At 36.3% G+C, this 17,071-nt stretch overlaps 1 protein-coding gene and 1 long non-coding RNA gene across 3 annotated transcripts in view; one reads left to right on the top strand and one right to left on the bottom strand.

Moving 5' to 3' along the window:
- Positions 1-5,621: 5,621 nt before the first annotated feature.
- Positions 5,622-12,114, bottom strand: LOC112476214. Of its 2 annotated transcripts, none has more exons than XR_003044989.1 (2): positions 12,000-12,114; positions 5,622-10,136 (listed from the first exon to the last, which is right to left on the bottom strand). It is a non-coding gene; the product is annotated as an uncharacterized LOC112476214 (long non-coding RNA). The 2 variants fall into 2 exon arrangements; XR_003044990.1 differs by having other exon boundaries at positions 5,622-10,386; positions 12,000-12,086.
- A 109-nt stretch (positions 12,115-12,223) lies between these two features.
- Positions 12,224-17,071, top strand: part of DCUN1D5 (defective in cullin neddylation 1 domain containing 5) — a 29,251-nt gene continuing 24,403 nt past the window's right edge. Inside the window, exons 1-2 of the mRNA XM_006907519.3 lie at positions 12,224-12,598; positions 14,645-14,736. Coding sequence (XP_006907581.1) covers positions 12,513-12,598; positions 14,645-14,736 — 178 coding nt within the window. The 5' untranslated portion in view covers positions 12,224-12,512. The remainder of the gene's footprint in view (positions 12,599-14,644; positions 14,737-17,071) is intronic.

Here is a 17,071-nt window from a genome sequence, read left to right as displayed (position 1 = left end):
GTCCCACCATTATTTTTGTTATCCTATTATTAATTTCAGAAAACTTTAACCACCAATTTTTCATCAATCATTACCAGAACACAGCCATCTTTGTAAAATAACCAAAACATACAATGATACTTGTTAATTTATGTTATGACAAGCGCAACCAAATACTGAGGAAATACAGAAATGAAATCAGGCTTCCTCATTTTCTACCCCATGGTGTCACTATAAACTACTAAACTGCTGGTCATTTATCCCAATATTCATCAAAGACTCTGATTTCAATAATTATTTTCTAAAAATGTTTACTACGTGTTGCTATATGCCAAGTAATGATTATGCTCTAGAGACAGTCCTTGCCCTCAGGAATTTTGATCTGGTTATCCCAGGGCTGAATTGAGCCATCATCCTAGGGAACATAAACATATGGAGATTTTTTTTTTTTAATATACACTCAATCACAACTTCCACCTAAAACTATATTCTTTTAGAATTAGAGTCTTTATTTAATGAGCATCTTAGGGTTTGGGAGTGGGAGCTAAAGAAAGCTGAAATGCTCTAAATTATAAAGGAAAATAATTTCAAATTCTCATGAAATATTCCAAGAGGTGGGAGAGGAATCAGTGATGTGGAATGCTGGCCACTGGATAGGAAAAAAAATTCAAACAGATCCCAAGGTGACTAGATAGTCAAAAAGAATTTTGAAAGCAGAAATAGCTAATATGGATACAGAAATTTTGGTCTGCAATGGACATTATGACCTTTCTCAAAGTCCTTAGGAAAGTCTTCATTACTCACATATGCTTGGTCTAGGTGAGTTGTCTTGGTGGAAATGTGAGCAATGGCTATATTTAGCATCCATGATAATGTGGTGAATTAAAGACAGCTCATCTAGGAACATGAGGTTAGAAAGCAGATAAGATCACAAGAATGTCATCTTTCAAATTTTTTAAAATCTTGAGTGGACTTTGAACTTTCACTAGATAGGAAATTTGAGTGTTTGAATCAAGTTTAACCCATATGTCATGAAACAGAACTCCAGTTGACATCTAAATCCCATGAAGGCAAGAATTTTGTGTATATTATTCACTGCTATATACCCAGAATCAAGCATAGAGCAGAAAACATGACAGATAAGACCCCAGTACTCAATTTAGCTTCAATAAAGATGAATCTCAGAGATAAATAATTTACACAAGGCCACATAACAAAATCCAGTTCTGAACTTACACTATATCACAGCAGTAGACAGCCAACTACCAAAATCCATTCTCCCCTTCCATAGCTAATAAGTGGCTACCATCCAGATTTGGCCATTAACATTCTCACCAATGGAATGTGAGCAGAAGTAACGTGTGCCACTTCCAAGGCAAGGTTTTAAAGAAGTGACTGTACCTTCACCGTTTTGCAAGCTGATGTAGGTAACAAAGCTATAAGAGATGGCAGAACCATAAAGCAGTAGGATCCTGGGCTCCTGAATCACAGTGTAGAGTAAAGCCAGCAACTGTTAAATAAGCAAGAAATAACTTTTATTGTGTTTGAGCCATTTTACGGTATACATGTGTGGGTCTATTTTTTTTTTTTTTATGGTAATTTAGACCACTCTACCCAATAAAGTAATGGATATCAGCAGTAGGGTGCTATTTTTAAAAAATTATGTGGAGCATTAATTTAGCAGTTGGCTAGCAGGTGGTACGAAAATGGGTAATGTGAGCTGGAGGAAAAAGGACAAAACCTTTCTGAGCCCAAGTTTTCTAAATATGTCTATGTTGGCATTTCTCAAACCTTTGGTGTTGGGACTTCTTTATACTTTAAAAATTATTGAAGACAAAAAAATTTGTTTCTGTGTGTTATTTCTATAAATATGTACTGTAATAGACTTTAAAACTGAGTCTTTAAAAAATTATTTTATTTAAAAATAAGCCCATGATTTAACATATTTTTATTAAAAAATTATAATTCACACAAAATAAATTTTTTACATTATTTTACATTATTGAAAATCTCTTTAATTTTGCCTTGGTAGGACACAGCTAGAACCTCTATCTGCATTTTATCTCTTGCAGTTCACTATTTTGGTTGAAGTATATGGAGAAAATCTGGCTTCACAGAAATGTAGTTAAAAATGGAAAAGAATTTCAATAGCCTTTTCATATAATTGTGAATATTCTTCTTTGTTACTAAACTAGAATTGCACAAGTGGAAGTTTCTTCAAAGTAGTTTCATAACTCTCAAATTTCGTATCTTGTGGAAATCCAAAGTCTGCTCAAGATTTCTTGCAATTTGGAATCTGAGACCACATCAATCAATGTTTCATACTCAGCTGCATTAAAATTCAATAGTTATCTTGTACTCTGAATGGATCTTCTACCAATGAATATTTCATAACATCATGCATTGGTCATTTGGAAAATATTGGTTCACTGAGCCATGCAAAGGTTCCAAATGTTGATATACTTCATTATACAATATCAAAAAATCACAATCAATAATATACCACTGGTCTCATAAGAAGTTTTTGTATATGGAGAGGTTTCAAGCTAACAATGAAGAATTTGAAGTTTTCCAAAATTCTAATTTTGCATGAAAAATTAGAAAATAAATTTTGCATTAAAGCTTGCATTTTATAATTGACAACAAATACCATTAGTTTTTTTTCCGTGAGATGATAGACTTTTCTGAGAAAAATATCTTCCAAATACTCAAGTCTTAATAATCATAGTTTGTCTGTCACGCTTTCAAGTAAAAATGGTGTTCCAGGAAAAAGCTGCTAATGAAGCAACTCAAATCGCACAGGTTCTTTTCTTTAGGACAACCATTGTACTTTAGTATGGAGCAGAAGTGCTTTATGCATATTTCATTTCATCATTCAGAATACTAAAATGACTTATTCTGAATGTTTGAGAGTTGATAAAACTAATATTTACTCCTTCATCAAGGACTTTCTAAAGTGAAACTGGAATCTTTTCCTGGGAGTGGATGGAGTGAAGAATGGATGAATACTAGAACAGTTTGGGGCCTCAGCCTTTTTTGCCAAGGTACCAGCAGTTTTAGACACTGTATAAGACAATGTATAAAATATTGCCTTACTTATTAAATACACTCTTTATACTCTTATTCAACTTAAAGAAAAAAACCATAGAAATTATTATAATATCACTTTTCATATTAAAGCAATAATCATCGTTACTATTCTTGTACAGTGCTGGGAGTGGTACATGAAGGACTGTTATTTCAGAACCTATTCTTCAAACTTACAAAAGCTGAAACTTACCTTATGGCATGGTACTTATAGATTTCAATTACTAGTATAATGAAATATACACTCAAATATGACATTTAGTGTTCAACTTGTAGGGGAGGAAGTAATTTTACTCTACCCTTCTATGTTTCCAACTGGTTTCATAATTAAATCATTATGAGACAAATTAACAAGAAAAATAACCAAATTTAATTACATATGCATGTATGGGAACCCCACATACGTAAGAGTGTCAGAGGCCCCATGTACATGAGAGGTTCAAAGACAGAAAGTTAAAATGATGTACGTATAATGGCATTCTTTGCTAAGGATGAGGTAAGATGCCTTAGGGCTTCAGAAGGGAAGAAAATCATTCTCAGGATGATAAGAAGAGCAAATGTTCAGTAATTAGATGTTTGTTCTACCCTATAGATAGGTCATAAAAAGTTATTTCTGGTAATAACTCATTATGGGCAAGGCTTCCGATTTAGATTTTTCTAGGTAGTTAAGGGAGAGGCAGAAGTTTCTCCTGAGCCCACAGGGTCTTGATTGCTTTCAGCTCATAATAATCCACATGCCAAGGTACTACATCTTAGGGAGGCCTGTTCTGAACCCCTTCAAATGTAAATATTTAAATATATTTACTTCCATATAATTTATGTGTCCCAATAGAATAAAAGCAATTCTATTTTTTCTGACTCTTCCTAAGTTGGTGAATAGTGATAATCATTTCTTCTAGGTCTAATAGGAATCCAATTCTTCCTGCAGTCAATTCTACCTGTAAGTGGGCATGTAAATGCAACTGTATCTTGTGCACTGAAAATACAGGGGGAAAGAGGAAGGAGCTATGTAAGCAAGAGAGTTAGAGTTAGTTTATAGCGTATAGCTGAAAATAATTCAACTGCACTTCTGCCCACCTCCGTCCCCCAACTAATCCTGAGCATGGTTGGGGAGGTAGAGGAATAGGCCAGAAATGTGATAATGTGTGGATGATTTTCCACAATCTCCACAACGAAGAGAATCAGAAACAGACACTAGAAGAGAACAAATTCAAAGTGTGAAGCTCCTTGCAGGTAATACTTTTGTTTCATTATGAGAAAAAACAGACACTATGATTAAATAATTTAAAGATTTTTAATCAGATGTTAAATGCTATTTAAATGGTGCTTCATTATGTATTAAAAATTAAATACCAAAGTTAATTTTTAACATATTATATTTATGGCAAGTATTGCAGGAAATATGGCAGAGATTGTATTCTAAACCTGTTCTCTTAAAGTATAATTTTGTGATATTTTAGATTTCTTGGTAAAATTGTTTCTACTCCTTGAGCTTTGGTTTAGAATTATCTAATATGACTTAACTTGAATAACCAAATTTTTTTTTTAATTGACAATGTATCTTATTGGTATGGAAGGAAAAAGAATCATATGACAAAGCACTTACTGGCTCTTAAAATGTCTTTACATCAGTTCCATTCACATTTTATTGGCCAAGCAAGTCATATGGTCACATCTAACTGCAAGTGGGCAAGTAAGTGCAACTGTACCTGTGCACAAAAGGAAAGAGAACTGTAGAATATTTGAAAATGGTCCTAATGATGACCATACCTTCTAACATCTTTCAAATTAAGAAAAAAAAAAATTCTGCTTGGACTAAGCAAAATAAACTATGCTCTTTTTCCTCTGCCATAGTAACCAATAATGCTCTAGATAGTGGCTGCTCTAATGACAAAGAACAGAGTCCCCGACTGATCCTTGACCAACATTTAATGTGGGCAAGTAAAGAAATTTTGTCTCACTGGACTCATGGTCTACCTTCTACTTCTCAGAGGACAGTTTTAGTAAGTATTTTATTGAGGCACATTAGGGCTCTCTACCTAACCAGGCTACTAATGTTTCATTGCTGCTGCTGCCTAATTATTCTATGCAACATTTTTGTTTCTTTATAGCAGCACCCTCCTTTCAAGAATCAATGTCTGTATTCATGTGATAGTCATTACTGTCATTTACAAAAAATGTCTGGATTTCCCCTTTCTTGGCACATATTAGGGTTGTACTTCTTTGCTCTTTTTAAAGATAGGCATGACCATTTGACTTATGATCTTTGAAATGTAAGTAGAGGTGATACATCACATATGCACAGAAATCTTAAGTCAATGTCTGATAACCATGGGTCTTTCCACTGCTGATGATTATAGAAGCATAATTCTAGATGAAGTTTTATCAGCCTAGTTCCCTGACTAGCTATGAATGTAGTCTTTTTGATGGCATATCATAAACAAGAAATAATTTTGGGTTATGATACTGAGATTTTGGTGGCATTTGTTATTATAACATAGCCTAGTCCTGACAGATGGTTAAGGTATGGCAAATGTTAAAATAAAACTCCAAAATTTCAATGGCTTTACATAATAGAATTTTATTTTTCCTTCATTTGACAGTTCAGTGTAATACTTGGCAGGCAGTCTCCCAGGTGATGATTTGAATCTGGTTGATTGACAGGTAGGGAGTGAGGCTTTTACACAGGCGCTTTTCATGGAAATTCCTGATTGCAAGAGAAGGCCAGATGTGTGATTTTATTGTGCCTCTAAAATAAGAATGACTTGTACAACACATAGCACTCTCTGACAGAAATACGGAGCTCCACTAAATGAACCTGTAGATCAGTGGTCCCCAACTTTTTGGCACCAGGGACCAGTGCTCCTGAGAATCTAATACTGATGATGTGAAGTGGAGCTGAGGCAGTGATGCTAGCGCTGGGGAGTGGCTGCAAATACAGATGCTTTGCTTGCTTGCCAGCCACTTACCTCCTACTGTGCGGCCCAGATTCCTAACAGGCCACGGACTGCTGAGATCTATGGCTAGGGGGTTGGGGACTACTGCTGGTCACTCAGGCCTGGACTTGTTTTTAGGGTATGGCTTCATGAGCATGCAATTCTGGGCAGGTGAACAAGGCCTTATGCTTAGAAAGGCCCTGTACTAGGTTTAATTGTCTTTCACAGAGCACTAAATAATTTTTGAGCAACGGACTCAGCGTTTTCATTTTGCTCTGGGCTCCACAAATGATATAGCTGGTCCTAGGCACAGGTTATACCAGAGGATATGCAAATGAAAGCTTTAGCTGCATGTACAGTGTGAAATAGTTCAATGAAAGTTGTCTGAGAATTCTCTGGTTGTTGAGCCCATGGAGAGAAAATGTCTTGAAAATATTGTGTGCTTTTCTTTTCTGCACATTCTTGCTCATGACCTTTATAAGTCAGTGTCATTTTCACTGCCTCAAAAAGAATTATGGCTGTAAAATCAGAAATGCAAAATGGTTTAGTTTTTTTTTTTACTTTAAAAATATGCTTTGAAATCTGGTATTTAAAAAAATGCAATTGAAAGTCAAAACTTTTGATTCTCATGACCCATACTTTAGAGACAAGAAGGCTCTTGCAAATTAAAAGTATAAGCCCTGAAAGAAGCCGAGCATAGTTTATGCCATAACAATTAAAGGTCATCTTGGCTAAGAGAGGGGTTCAAGAGTTGGATAGAGCTCAAACTTGGCAGAGATTTCTGCACAGAACACATGGAAAGGAGCAGAGTCAGCATCAAGAAACACCAACATTGTCAATGCCAGTGACCAGAGCAGTGTGGGTGTCAAATAAACAAGACTATTAGCAGATCATTTACTGCCTTTCTAGAAATCATTACCCCTGCTGCAGTCATGTGAACTAATCTGCTTTGTGCTGAATAGTGAGGGACTTCAGTAACTGCCCACATCACCAATGAATTTTCCAAAGACATAATGTCTAATCATGGCCTAAGAATTTGCTGAGTCCCATTCACACTGCCCCATGTAGACAATCCTATAGTCAATGGCCGAGACCTTGGTTAAGATCCCTGAAAATAAAGATGGTCATTGCCATTCAAAAAGGTGATAGTGATATGGAAGGGAAAGTCCCATTACCAGAATTTGGGTGGAGTGGAAAACAGGGCAACTCACCTCTTTTACATGTCTCCTTCTTTGAAATCTTTCCTTTGATTTTGTGTACTACCTTAAATAAATCTCCCCTCTAGATTAGAACTTAATTTCTGTTGGTTGTACCCCCAAGGATTCCAGCTAATTCATAATTCCATATCACTTAGCAGTTTTGATAACACATTCACATTTATTTTTTCAACAATACAATGCTGTCATGTCTAGGTAAGGCATGTGTTATTATACAAATGGTAAAACTGAGTCACAACATAATTAAATGTTTATCCAAGATTGCAAAATTTAAAAAGGCAAATCCATCAGTCTAATGGTGGTTCTCACTTTCAGAAACCATTTCCACTATGTCATCTTTCCAACATTAAGTTTGAGAAGTGTGACAAAAACACCACCCGTCCTAAGAATATAAAAATGATTATAAAAACATACCTAAACACAAGCTGCCTGCACTCACTTTTGGTTTTCTCTACTACTCACCCAAAAAGTTCTTCTCTGCAGCAAGTGATCCAAACAATGGCCTTTCTATCAGTAGTAATTTGATTTTGTTAACTACTTTTCTTCGTCTAGGGTACATATTCACATACTGGATGTCAAATCAGGTGTCCCTCCTGAGCACTAATTCTTCATCCTCCTGGTTCGATTTCAAGTTGAAAGTGCTGTTTTTGACCACTTGGTATACAAGACAATGCTTTCTACCTATGATGGCACATTCCCAATTTTATGAATTCTTACCTTTCCAAAGGTACCCAACCAAGCTGGCTCTCTTGAGTTGTAACTTTTTTTTCCTGCACTCTACTACTTTTTAATTTTTATTTCTGTTCACTTTGACTTTTTAAAAATAAACGTTATTTTTATTTTAGAAGTTTTAAGATTTACAGAAAAGTTGCAACGATAGTACAGAAAGTTCCCATAATAGTTCACCCTATTATTAACACCTTACATTACTATGATAGATTTCCCACAATTAATGAACTAATATTGACGATGATGTTTAATTAGACTCCATTACTTGATAGGAAGTTGCAAGGTTCTAGAAAAACATGTAGGTTGAGAGATATCATGTGACATTTTTGGAAAATGCAATCTGTCAGCATGAGGTACAAGCAGAAAGCAATCTGAAAACAACTCTGTGAATTCATTCTTCCCTGGATCTTGAATGAGATTTCATTTCAATCCCATATTGTTGTGAACTGTATTTACCTTTACTTAGTTCCCCTCTCTGCAAGATTATACATTCCTGTCCTGAACTCAGGTATATGACTTAAACAGAAGTAATATGTGTCACTTCAAGGCAGAACTTTTAACAGCCAGCATGGGGTTCACTATGTTTTCCTTTCCCTTTGTCATGACAACAGTGTTACAGAGAGTGGCTACTCCCTAAATCTGGGTCCCAGAGTGAATTATAGCCACAGTCAGGGCTACAATTGATGTGCTCCGGCACACTGCTTTAGGATATAAGGGGTACATGGCATGTGTTACATAGTTCTGCACTGTTGGCCTTCTCTAAAACACTAGGAGTTTGTGGGCTTTACTGGTGCTCCAAAACAAAGTCTCATTTTAACATCCCATTTCTACTGTTCTCTTAGTCTTCTTTCTCAGGGTTTATGTGTAGGGCACTATTTGTTTTGAAAATCAATATTAATATATGGAGAATATTTGTATAGATTCAATACCCCAATAACATGTGGCATCCCATAAATCACTTCATTTCTGCATTGCTTGTTTTTCTGGCAAGTGGAAATGCACTATTTTAAAGAGGTGTCAAGAAAATATGAACTACATATAGAATATATATAAATTAACACATTTTAGGGCACCATTTTTGGTTCCTTTGATACAGACACAACTATTTTAAAAGATGTTTCTCATAGCATCATCTATAACCCCCAAAGTTAAGGGATGCATGTATCACCCACATCAAATAGATGACAGAACTATGGCTCAGTCTTATTTTGCATAAGTATATGTCCAGGAAACGTTATAAATGGGTATTAGATTTTTCTACATCCTTCTCTGTAACAGTAGGATAAGATGAAGGATAAAGAAAGTTATATGTCTTACCTAAAGTCATTGACTCTCTTCCTTGGATCTTAAACCAGAACACCTAAGTTTCTGCTTAAAGTAAATGCTTCATCCCTACCTTCCCTTATTACTTTCATTAAAAAATTCTCCTATATGACGAAGAACCACAGTAGTCTGTCATAGTTTGTTTTTCCATTATAAATGCCTTCTTGATGGAAAAATAATGTACTATCGATGTGTGAGTAAGCAGCAGATAAGATTAAAACCACATAACTAGGCATTTCTATACTGTTCACAGGCAATGATATCAATATGCCTCTCCTGTGAAAGTAATTAGGATAATGGGATGCTCCATTTTGAGAATGGAATGATCAGAGAAGGCAATGAAGAAAATGATCTACATGACCCTGGAAATCACCATCTCTTTATTAACAAGCAGATTATAAATCACCATGTTGTATATCTGAAACTAATATAATATGCCAACTATAATTGTAAAATAATCTAAAAAACAAACATAATTGTTCTATTGCTTGAATAATAGTGTAAACTATTAAACTATTAAAGAATAAACTATTCTTTGTTCATAAAGTACTCTTAAATACAAATAGACTGCATCATATTATTTCCCCCTCCAGACTGTAAACTTCATGAATGCAAAAGTCACACCTGCCTTTTATATTCCTAAACCCAGGACAGTTCCTGGTTTAAGTGATTATTAAATACTGTTTGAATGATAGACTTAATGAATATCGTACACAGACCCACCCTTTTATCTTTTATCAGAGAATTCTATAGGTACAAGTAGGCTCCTATCTAGTCACCACATTCAGCAGAATCTCCACAGTCTCCAGGTATGGTGGAGTCTTCTTCCTTAGGTCTAGAAAATGGTTCTCTATGGTCCAGTGGCCTATGAACAAAGACACAATTATCTGCTTTCCACTATTGTACAATAAACAACAAGGGAAAAAGGCCACAATAACCACAATAAATATTCCCAGAAAATAATAGAAGATGCATAATAGTCATTAAACCATAGCAATGCTGGTATCCTGCTATGCAGGTATCGTGAACGTTCCTTACATCTTGATTCAGCCTTGAACATCGTCCTCTGCGGTCTTTGTCTTCATTATTTAGATTTTTATACCACTTTCCTTCCTCTATTTGAGAAAAGGGATGTTTAGCTTTTGTAGTTCACTTCTTGAAGGAAAAAGCTTGGTTCTTTCTAATAGCATCTTTTCATATTTTGGTGTTTTTATCTTATATCAAATTTACAGAGGAATAATATTCATACAATAAAGGGCATACATTTTTATTATTTATATTAGTTTCAGGTATACAGTATTTTTTAATTATTGAGGGCATACGTTTTTAATTGTACAGCTCAATGAGCTTTGACAAGGATATACACCATCACCTCAATCAAGATACGGAATGTCTATTATCTAAAAAGTGCCCTTGTGCCTCTTTACAGTCTTCTCCCTCCATTTCCACCCCATCCCGGTACTCAAGCATCACTAATATGCGACCTTATACATAAACTTTGCTTGTTCTAGAACTTCATCAAATATTCAGCTAGTGTTAAAATGTCCAATTGTCCCATAAATGTCATAATATTGCTTTGTATTGTTCGACTTGATTCAAATAAGAATCACATATGGAAAATAATTGATATAGCCTTTAAAATTTCCTTCTAATAATTTGCTGCAAAACCTGGGCCATTTTTCCTGTAGATTTTCTTACAGTCAAGATCTTGCTGAGTGCATTGAGTGTTAACATGTTCCTCTATCCTCTTACCTACAGATGGTATTTTTTTAGAGGCTTTATCTTATTCACATTTTATGTTTTGGCCTCATGCATTTATAAGTGGGTTGAAGGATTCCAGCATTCAAGCACAACATTCTTTTGGTCATAACAGAGAACTGCATAAGCAAAATAGTGAGATTTAATAGCTCATGTAACTGAAATCTCCAGGGCACATCATGAATTCTGAGCTCATATCATAAAATCATGTCTTGGTTTTTCTTTCTGCTTGATTCTGGTCTCTGCTGAGTTTTGAATTCCTTCTCTACATCCTCTCAGGTTCAAGTCCATAGGAAATAAAGTTGCTTCCCTGATAGTTCAATTTCATGTCATTGGCACTGACTGGCCTGGCTTTTAATCGTATATCCTGAACCAATTAATGGCACTAAGGAAATATGATATTCTAATTGGCCAGGTGAGGGTGCCAAGGTAAAAGTCGTCCCATCAGAACCACATCGACTGTTACTGAATTTAAAGAGATTTTTCGTCCTCTACCATCACTCTTTGGTTTACAGATGTTGAATTTATTTTCCGCATATACTGACTAACGCGACCTTCTACTACACAATCCTTACGTGCAACAACCTTTATTCATAAACAATATTTTCACTGATGTGGAGTGATTATAAGTGTTTTGGGTAATAAGGTCTGGGGGAAGGCCCCTTAGAAATGTTCCCCTAATTCCTCTATACGAAGTCAGCAATCACCTACTGTCGCTTTTCTGAGAGGTGAGCTCTGTGAAAGAGATGGTAAAACTAACTTTTAATAAGAGAAAAAGTGATAAGTAGAGGTCAGGGAGGACAGAGACAGGGTGGGAGAGTGGGCCCATAAAGAAAACAAGAATTTAAGAGGTGGGTAACAACGTGAGGTTACCGAACGGAAGAACTCTTGGATTACTATATGTGATTATTTCTAAGGCCAACTGCAGAGTATTAGGGGTTTTATAAAACATATCTTGGAGGTGACGTACCAGAATTAGGGAGCGGTTGAAGTTTCCCGAGAAAGGTTGAGACACCCTGGCAACCATCAAAACCTGATTTCTTCACTCGCGGTAACTACACTGCTTCGCTCAGCCAGGGAGACCGCTAGCCAGTCGCAACTAGACCCACACCCCTCCCGGAGACCGGCTCTGCGTTTGCGTCACTTCCGGCCCTTGGCGATTCGCATCCGGGTCAGACTGAACCTCTTGCAATTGGAGTCTGTGACTGGTGGAGGTGCTGAGCTGTCCGCGTTCTCTCTTCCCGGTGTGACCAAGCTGCAGTGTCCACCGGCGAGGAGTGACCCCCTGTCCCGAGCAGAGGAAGACGAGGAGGAGACCTGAGAGCGGCCGGTGGCCAGGCTGGGCCGCTCTGGTGCGGGCTGGCGACTCTGCTCCTACGCTTGCTGCTGTTTCTGGGAACCGGGTGCCAGCACTGAGGAATCTTCAGTGGACAACGACCCCCTTCCCCGGCTTCCCTGCCCGCCCTACCGGGGAGGGCGGAAGATGCCGGTGAAGAAGAAGAGAAAATCCTCTGGGGTGGCAGCGGCAGTAGCGGAAGACGGAGGCCTCAAAAAGTGTAAAATCTCCAGGTACCACCTTCCCCCACCCTTCAGTCCTTCCTCCCTTGCTGAATGGCAAGAGAAGGAAGCGGGCTCGGTCTCCGAGGCTCGGGCTGGGGATAGATAACCGCTGCCTCCCACCGCCACCTCTGATAAACCTAAGGTGGTAGGCGCAGAACACCGCGAGTCTCTGCGACTGCACCGCGTGTTCGTTGCGTGTGCTCTGGCGCATGTGGAGGTACTAGAAGAGTCTTCGTGCCCTGAAGGGTGGGGAAACAAGAATGCGTACGTAAGTTGCGCTCTTTCCCCTACCCCCAACTCCTTTAACCCCTCCCCCTCTTCTTTCCAAATCTAGAACTGAGTACAGATTCGCGGAAGGGTCACTTCTAGAATTTCTTTGCAGAGTGTTAAGGAAGAAGCAGAGCATGAGAAATCTTGACCTGGCAGCTGCCAGGGGAACGATGGAAAGGAAAGCTCCCCGTGCTGTAATTGGCCTCCTTTAGTATTTGGAGTGGTCTAACTTGGAGAATTCCAGCAGGAGGCCTTTTAAATCGCAGGAGCCTTATTTCGTGGACGTATAGTGCCTCCACATTGCCAAGTCCCTATGTGCCGAGGTGGAAAGGCCCTGCAGGCATTTTGTTTTCTAACATTCATGCTGCTGTTAGCTCTTAATATAAATGTTAATAATTTGAAACCTATTGTCCTCTGTATCCTCTTGGAGAAAAAGAAAACAAAGCAGAGCCGTAGTTTTAGAGCTTTGATTCCATTGTAGCATGTCACAGCGATGTTATATGCTACAAAAAATTACTGCAATGTAGTTCTGCAATGTGGGGTGTGTAAAATCTCCTTATTGGGTATCAGTGGTTGGCACATGGTATGACAACTTTAGATGCTACCATTAAAGAAGACTGTAGTCAGCATTATAAATGGGAGATAATGCTAGAACTCTCTTTAAAGAGAGATCAACTTAAAACCTGAGGTAGGTGACTTAGTCTGCATCTTCCTTTTTGTTATTGGTTTAATTTTTCCCCTTCATTACACTATTTGTGAAAAAAGAGCCTAAGTATATTTCTTGGCCTATTACTGTGAAAGGTGATGCTGTTTACTTACATCTCTTGGTAATTCACACTGGAATTTAACATGGTTACTCCACTAGCTCAAATTTTTATGAAACATACAGGTTAGTTTTTTATAACTCTAACTTGTAGCCACCTTAAGTGTATAATGTATCAAAATTATTTAAGTTAAGCCCATTAAAACAGCTGAGCAGTAATTGGAACTCAGGTGATACTTAACTCTATCAACTTAAACTTTTAAATATAGCACCCTTATTTTACACTATTCAGTTGTAGAAGTTATAGCATTTCCATGCCACTGTAGTAGTGTACCTGTTTGAGCTCCTTTAGAAAAGATTCTCTGAAGTTCATTAAATTGTAAAGGCTATTTATGAACTTCTCAACTTTACACAATTTTATGAAAAAGATAGACTTGGATTAAATATCTTTGGACCAATTATTTATACTATTATCTTTTAGGGTTTTTTGTTGTTCGTTAATCTGCAGAATTTAGGACCCTTATGTTCTAAAACATCTTTTATTTTTTAAATAAGTTTGGTAGATGATAACTCCTAATATATAATTTTATTTTGAAATATTAATAAGTACCAAAATATACTTTGTAAGATTTTGTTTTCGAATGTATGCCTATATACACAGACATAATTTTCATGCAATTGAGAAGAATCACTATAAAGGTTTGTACTTTCCCAGCTACTAGTCCTGCATTGAGACCATTGGGTTGAACTTCTGTGTGGTCTTTTGAAATCTGAGGAAATAATTTTAGTTAATATATTTGGAATTTGATAGTGAGCAATGTAGCATTCGGGTTTTGTTAGCCAGCAATGTTAATGTATAGACTATTATATCAAATTGCAAATACTTAACTCCCAATTTTTTTTTCTATAATGGCAGCTATAAAAAAATAGTTTTAGTTTGGATTGGAGTACTTCCTATTGAACTTAGCTTTTCATTAAAAGTTAAGATGATTAAATTCTTAGGCATTTGTGTGTTTTCTAAGCTATTGCAGATCCCAGCCCTCTGCTAGACTAATAAGTGGAGAGGAACATTTTTCAAGCAAGAAGTGCCTGGCTTGGTTTTATGAGTATGCAGGTAATGAAATTAATATATCAGTCACATGCTTTAAAACATTTTTTACTTTCTTTTTGTTTTGGTTCATTCATTTATCAAATTATTTCATGGCTGCTGTGTGTTAGTGCTGTGGGCTGGGATCAGGGTCAAGACTGGGGATTCTGGGTAGGCTAAGAATTTGGTACTGTTTCAAGCTGTCTTTAAATATGTAATACTCAGCCATAAGAAGAGATGAAATACTGCCACTTGCGCCAACATGGATGGACCTCGAGATAATCGTGCTAAAGCAACATAAGCCAGACAGAAAAAGTTGAAAACCACATGATATCACTTACATGTAGGATATAAACCTAAAAGCAACAGATGAACAGGACAAACAAACATGGACTATAGACTAGAGGTTACCAGAGGGTAGAGGGAGTGGGGAGGTAAGTGGGGTTAAAGGGGTCAAATGTGTGATGATATAAAGAAATCTAACTATGGGAGGTGAGCACACAGTGCAAATATATACAGGCCTTACTGTTAAAACGTACAACTGAAACTTACTGGATTTCATTAACCAATGTCACCATAAAAAATAATTACAAAAATATATATATATAATTCAGTTTATATTTAGTTGGAAGGGTGAACGTCATTTACTATTAATACAGTTTGTAAGCAGATTCACTTACTGGTTTACGTCCATTGGCTAAAGTAGAGTTGACAGTATGTGATAAAGCATTTTGTATTATATATAGTTCTTATTTTTCTTTTCAATATTTTTTTTTTGAAATTTTTCTGAACCAGTAACTGACATTTTCTGAAACTTTTGGGAGACGTAGTGAAAAATTTTAAACTCAGATATATAATTGCACAACACATTTAACCTTTAATAATTGCTATTTAGTCATTAACTTCTATGAGAGACAATAATAAATAAGAAATTAAACAGACTGATATTAATTAAATTAAACAGACTGATAAATGCTCTATTAGGAAGATGCACTGTGAAATTTCGTAGGAGGAATATGTAACCCAGCCTTGAAAGCGTCAGGGACGGCTTCTTGAAGGAGCTAACTTTACGGTAAATCCTCTAAGTGGTGGATGTAAAAACTCTTGGCGTGGGGTGAGGTGAAGTCAAAGCCAGGGACAGGCTGAGCAAATATATGGAAAAAAGCACTTGTTTCCCACTTATTACTAACTTCTTTATAAGCATATATGACATTTTCTTTCCCATTAGAATGGTTTTGGTCTTCTGTAATGATTGATTTTAAAGCTTTTTTGTTTGTCTTTTTTCTCCTTGTTTCCTTTCTCTTACCTGCCTCCCTGATGGTTCCCCTTCCCCTCTTTTATCACTATCATTTTAGAGTGTTTGTTTAAAATAAAACTGTATATGCAGTCATTGTCTTATATGTAGTAATAATCAAGTTAAGGCCTCAAGTGTACTCTGAACTTGAGATATAAATTTAGGCTAACTGTATGGAAAGTAAGACTTTTGAGGTGGGGGATACAGTATCCTCTCTGTTGGGATCAGCTGAGTGATCCCAAAAGTATAATTTAAAAATTGTTTAGTAACAGAACAGATTCTTCCTAGACCAGAAAAATTGCTATTACTGGCATCCCAAGACAACCACTAACCCAAATTAAATGAAGAGAATTCATTTTTTTTAATGACCTCCATTTAAAATGTTGACCCATTATTCAAAATGCCAGTTTTACTGATATGCATGATATAGAATAAAAGGTCACTCATCTTATTTTACTTATAAAGGTTATTAGATGCCATTAGATTAATTAGTCTTTTCTTTTTTTTTTTATGCTTACTTGTTTTACCTCTTCTAGGGTTTTCCTGGGTAGCGTGAGATTCTAATTAAACATTCATTTCCTAAACTGGAGTTTTTGTAATAGCCAGCATAATAATTGCTATCTTTACTTCAATAATTATGCTAATTATATAATTTTCCTGTGACCATTCTGTTAAATAAACAATATTATCCTTATTTTATAGATGAAAAAACTCATGATTAGATTAATAAGTAACTTGCTTAATTAAGATCATACAATGACAAAAGCCAGGATTCAAATCTAGGTCATTCTGATTGCAGAACCAGTGCTTTAACTACTATCTTGTAAGGTTTTTTTTTGTTTTTTTTTGTTTTTTTTTAAATGTGTATGTGGCAACTAATTTTCCTTTTGAAAAGAAAATATTAGGACACTGGAGGTTAACTTCTGTCATTCATTGAATGAGCATTTGTTGTATGTCAGGCACTGTGCTAAGTGTTAGGGATATAGTAGTGAACAAGTTAAGATAGATCCCTGCCCTTGGGGATTTGTCTTCTAGTGGGAAGAAATATGTTAAATAAGTAAGTAGAAA

Source organism: Pteropus alecto, unplaced genomic scaffold, assembly GCF_000325575.1.
Source record: "Pteropus alecto unplaced genomic scaffold, ASM32557v1 scaffold12, whole genome shotgun sequence".
Lineage (NCBI taxonomy): Eukaryota > Metazoa > Chordata > Mammalia > Chiroptera > Pteropodidae > Pteropus > Pteropus alecto.
The sequence above is the reverse complement of the archived record's forward strand: the minus strand, read 5'-3'. Positions and strand labels throughout refer to the sequence as shown.